This window comes from Monopterus albus, unplaced genomic scaffold (genome assembly GCF_001952655.1).
Source record: "Monopterus albus unplaced genomic scaffold, M_albus_1.0 scaffold69.1, whole genome shotgun sequence".
NCBI classification, from domain to species: Eukaryota; Metazoa; Chordata; class Actinopteri; order Synbranchiformes; family Synbranchidae; genus Monopterus; species Monopterus albus.
The window spans coordinates 4,395,528-4,401,024 of record NW_018127949.1 but is presented as its reverse complement, the minus strand read 5'-3'; the positions used below and the strand labels follow the sequence as shown (position 1 = coordinate 4,401,024).

Genomic DNA, 5,497 nt, shown 5'->3' with positions numbered 1-5,497 from the left:
TGTCATCCTTCAGCAGTCTCTTCTTCACCGCCCTGACAGCCTCTGTGGTGGGGATGCAAGTGAACAAGGATGTGACATCATATGAGACCATGGTCTCGTCCTGCTCCAGCTGCAGTTGTTGGACTTTCCTTGCGAAGTCCTGGGAGTTTATTATGTGGTGCTGTGTGTTTCCCACCAAAGGAGCCAGGATGGTGGCCACGTGTTTGGCTATGTTGTAAGTCATGGAGTTGATGCTGCTGACAATGGGTCTGAGTGGGGCTCCTTCCTTGTGTATTTTGGGTAGGCCATAAATGCAAGGGATGGCCTCCCCCTACTCCTGTAGTATAGTCGCCGGTCAATAACTGATTTTATATTATAGAGAATGGCATATTTTGGGTCTTGGACTGTTGATTGGACAAAACAAATATCACCTTGGGCTCTAATGGAAACTGTGACCAGCAGTTTTTTGCCATTTCATGATATTTTACAGAGGAAAGAAATTATTGGTTTATCAAAAATGTAATTAGCACATTAATTTAAAATACAAGTAACATTTAGTTGTAGTCCACAAAGACCAATAATCTGACCAAGCATTTGACGCCGTCTGTACATTGAAGTATTGAGGTTTAGTCTGGATGTAGATTATTTTAAACTAGTTTAGATGATATAATTTTCTTCAGCATCCAGACAGAATATTATTTTATTTTCTGTTGTTTCTAGCATTTTTATATCAGGAAGCAGTTTGGTCCAGGTGACCTTTCCTGAAATACTTCACTATTTTGAGACTGAAATGTTTTGTGTCATCAACAAGATTAATCTGTGGATAACTTATTGACTTTTTCTTTCATTGGTTAAGAAGCGTATAATGTGGTCAGGATGGAAAGTTCCTTATCAGTCATTTTTATGTCCAATATCTAAATAGATTTTTTTTGTTGTTGTTTGGAGTGCCTCCCCCCACTGTCTCATGATCCCACATCAATCCACACTGAGCTGTAGATGGATTAAAAACTTGAAAAGGCAGCTTTATCTGAGGATATCAAGAATCAAATAGTCCTGGGTTGCAGATTTCTGGATGGCATCACACAGCACACAGGCTCTTTTCCTATACTTTTGTTTGCTATTTTCCTGAGCACTGTGCAAGCGATAATATTGAAATGGAAGGAGTATCAGACCACTGCAAATCTACCAAGACCTGGCCGTCCCTCTAAACTTTCAGCTCATACAAGGAGAAGACTGATCAGAGATGCAGCCAAGAGGCCCATGATCACTCTGGATGAACTGCAGAGATCTACAGCTGAGGTGGGAGACTCTGTCCATAGGACAACAATCAGTCGTATACTGCACAAATCTGGCCTTTATGGAAGAGTGGCAAGAAGAAAGCCATTTCTTAAAGATATCCATAAAAAGTGTCGTTTAAAGTTTGCCACAAGCCACCTGGGAGACACACCAAACATGTGGAAGAAGGTGCTCTGGTCAGATGAAACCCAAATCGAACTTTTTGGCAACAATGCAAAACGTTATGTTTGGCGTAAAAGCAACACAGCTCATCACCCTGAACACACCATCCCCATTGTCAAACATGGTGGTGGCAGCATCCTGGTTTGGGCCTGCTTTTCTTCAGCAGGGACCGGGAAGATGGTTAAAATTGATGGGAAGATGGATGGAGCCAAATACAGGACCATTCTGGAAGGAAACCTGATGGAGTCTGCAAAAGACCTGAGACTGGGACGGAGCTTTGTCTTCCAACAAGACAATGATCCAAAACATAAAGCAAAATCTACAATGGAATGGTTCCCAAATAAACATATCCAGGTGTTAGAATGGCCAAGTCAAAGTCCAGACCTGAATCCACTCGAGAATCTGTGGAAAGAACTGAAAACTGCTGTTCACAAATGCTCTCCATCCAACCTCACTGAGCTCGAGCTGTTTTGCAAGGAGGCATGGGCAAAAATTTCAGTCTCTCGATGTGCAAAACTGATAGAGACATACCCCAAGTGACTTACAGCTGTAATCGCAGCAAAAGGTGGCGCTACAAAGTATTAACTTAAGGGGGCTGAATAATTTTGCACGCCCAATTTTTCAGTTTTTTATTTGTTAAAAAAGTTTGAAATATCCAATAAATTTCGTTCCACTTCATGATTGTGTCCCACTTGTTGTTGATTCTTCACAAACAATTACAGTTTTATATCTTTATGTTTGAAGCCTGAAATGTGGCAAAAGGTCGCAAAGTTCAAGGGGGCCGAATACTTTCACAAGCCACTGTACACCTGCCTTTGCCTGCTAGAAGGATTGTGATGGTTTCATCCTCCTCTAGTGCAGCTAAAGCCCTCCTTTCCTCGGGGGTAAGGTTCAGGGGTGGGAGCTTGGCATTTGAAACTAAGCAGCCGCTTCACAAACACACGGCCCAACACAGGAGGGCCAACTCCAGTGGACCAGAGTCAGCAGTCCACCTCCACCTGAAGGACAAAGGACATTCTTTTGAGGACAGTGAAGTTCAGATCCTCCCCAGAGAACATCGCTGGTTTGAGAGAGGAGTTAAGGAAGCTATTTTTGTAAATATTAGACACAACTTGTCTTCCATCTACAACCCTGTTTTGAGATCTCTGCCCAAACATGCCCACCAGGACAATAGGCGTCGGTCGACAGGGGAGGATTCAAAGACAGGTAAGTTAAAAAATCCAGCAGAGACACAGGGCAACAGTAGCATCCATTTGGTGTCATGTTGAACCAACTGGCAACTGAAACTCTCCTTTTAGCTCTGTTTTTGGTCACCACCAATTTAGCTAGGTATATACAGTATGTTCAACTTGTTTAGCTTGGTTTAAGCCAGTTGCACATTTATTTATGTGCTGCTTGGCACTGGACATGTAGCATTAAAAAAACCCTTTTGACTAAAATGGCACTCCTGAGAGCAGTGGGACTAAAACAGGAAAGTTGCAAATCAGAAAAACAAAAACTGAAGTGAAATGCTCCAGAAACTTAGGACTTGACTTGGATTTGCCCTCCACAAAATTTAAAAACAAGTCAGCAAGTAATGATTTTACAGCTTATAAAAAATTAACCCTTAAAAGTGTGAAAAATCCTTTAATGTTTAAGCAAACCATTAGTACAGACCTAATGCTGTGTTATGATGTAAAATGGCTTGTGGCCACCAGAATGCAGTGTGATTCTATGCAGTCAAAGACTCAAAAGATGGGACAATGCAACAGCTCTTCATGGATCAGTGTGTTCCAAATTAATCTCTTTTCTCCTCTCACCTTTGTTTTATTAGGTATATAAACGAGGGGGCTAGAATATAATGGTGCAACAGCAGATTTTATTTTTGTCCACAGCTACTTCCCCCTGCTTGTCCCATATTTGATTAAAAGAAAAGCCTAATACATAAAATTGGAGCAGTTGTCATTTCAGACACATTTCAGACGCATCCACAGAGATGCTGTGCTGCTGAGCTGGCATGTCTGGGGCGGGGGTGGGGGTGGGGGTGATGGAGATGACAAAGCATTTTCTCTCCCTTCACAACAATAAAAATGAAATTTAGTTCAGTGAAGCTTTACTAGCATGACACCTTGATCAAAAAGCATAATATTTAATGAATACATAAAAAAGAGTGACATGAAGTACATAAACAAATGGTTTTCCTTAAAGTGAAAAATATTCAAAATCAGAAACGGGGTTAAGAGAAGGCATCGCTGGGAGAAGCTCTGTGATGCAATTACATATGCTGGTTATGTAACAGTAGAAAGGTGTGTCCAGAGCAGCATGCCAATCATAATATGCAAGCATCAAGCCAGAGGCTGCGCTGAGCATGATTGAGAGTCATCAGTAGAACTATGAATGAGACTGGAGGGATGGCTGAGGGGTGGGGTTGCAGCAGGACTTGAATATGCTGCAGCATCCGGCCGTCTCACCTCCTCCTCCTCTCTCCATCTGGTGGATACTGGTTATTTCATCCCCTCTCTTTCTCTCAGTCTGCGTGCTATAGTCCTGCTGTCTAGTTCTCTCAACACTCTGTTGTTGCAGCAAAGGGAGGAGGAGCCACAGGCACGTACACACTCTGATATCTCACATCATCTTTTCTGCACGCTCACTGTAAGCACCAGCCAGCCAGCCAGGCCCATTTGGAGCAGGGGAGCCCAGCTGTCTCATTTCCCAGGATGGATGTACTGATGAAGGGGTTCTCCATGGCCAAGGAGGGGGTGGTGGCCGCCGCAGAGAAGACCAAAGCCGGCATGGAGGAAGCAGCAGCCAAAACCAAGGAAGGGGTGATGTATGTAGGTACGTAGCACGTCCTGTCTGTGAAGGTGCAGGAAAACAGGAAGTTTTTTATATGTGTGGTTGCATTATGTGAGTTGGAGTCCCATGGATGTCCATGTCTGGGACACTTGTGTAGAGTGAGAGAAACAGAGGGAGGAGGAGGAAGAAAGGAGGGGATAGAGTGAGCGGTGGCAGGATACTGGTGCAGACCTGGTGCAGGGCATAGGGTGGGGGCCTGAAGGAGTGAAGGACAGACAGAGGCAGAAGGGGGTTAGATGGAGAAGGGCAAAAAAAAGTTGTAACTGGGCAGCAGGACAGTAACTGGTGAAGGACTGGTCTGTAATGGGAAATAAGGAGCAGAAGAAAGCAGAAAAGACAGACACTTCAAAGTCTTGTGATGGCACTGCCTCTGCTTTAATCTACTGTCCTGTTTATTCATATTTATAGAACAATATGTAGTTGTCCGGTGACAGACTCAACGCTGCGACCAAGTCCCCAGGGACTCAATTTAACAGCCCTTTTAAAATGCCAGAATAGAGCTGACCTACATTTAATAGGCTGCTATGCATTTTTGAGGTATAATCACAAATGTTTTAAAGGAAATGTAAATAAAAGTGTAAGTATATGAGGACAGAGCAAAAATTCTTCTATTTTGTAAAGATGCTTCAGATGCTCGGAAGCTTTGTGGTCCTGCTGTAGTCTTCTGTAGTTTCATATTAGCTCAAGCAGCAGCTGCGTCACATCCCAAGGTTACCCAGCGCACCAGGATTTTAGGCCGCCAGAGTAGGGTGGGTGAGGAGAGAACAGAGTCGACATCTTTGTCGTCTGCAGCCCGTCTCTTCAGCTCTGTGACTGACTGCCACACAACAGGTTAATCAAGATGATTGGGGGGGTGGGGGCAAAGATCATTTGAGCACTGCAGCAATTGCTCTCCCATCACCCTCCTCCCTCCCCTCCCTCCATCCTCACCCCAGTCTTGCATGGATGCAATAACGTGTGTTGCAGCAGCGGGATTTGTCTGCCAGCACTGCTTCAATGACTAACCATCTTCTTTCCCCAAAGCTCTTAAAACAACCCATGAGGAAAAATGAATGGTTGGAAGGATGCAGGGGAGCAGACAGAGAGAGAAAAAAGGGGGGAGACAGAGGGATGTTATGTCAGAAAAAGCTTTGTGGTTCTGGTCTTGTGGCTCCTGTTTGAAGAGATGGAAGGACAGAGACAGAAGAGAGACAGGTAGTGATGGAGGGATGTACAGGCTTGTCAC

The 5,497-nt window shown here is 44.0% G+C and overlaps 1 protein-coding gene across 2 annotated transcripts in view; it reads left to right on the top strand.

Annotated features, from left to right (window-relative positions):
• The first annotated feature begins 3,737 nt into the window (after positions 1–3,737).
• The window catches only part of sncgb (synuclein, gamma b (breast cancer-specific protein 1)), a 7,883-nt gene continuing 6,123 nt past the window's right edge, over positions 3,738–5,497 (top strand). Inside the window, exon 1 of one of the 2 annotated variants that reach the window (XM_020605206.1) lies at positions 3,738–4,254. In XM_020605206.1, coding sequence (XP_020460862.1) covers positions 4,134–4,254 — 121 coding nt within the window. In that variant the 5' untranslated portion in view covers positions 3,738–4,133. The remainder of the gene's footprint in view (positions 4,255–5,497) is intronic. The other variant, XM_020605207.1, reaches the window with a different exon arrangement.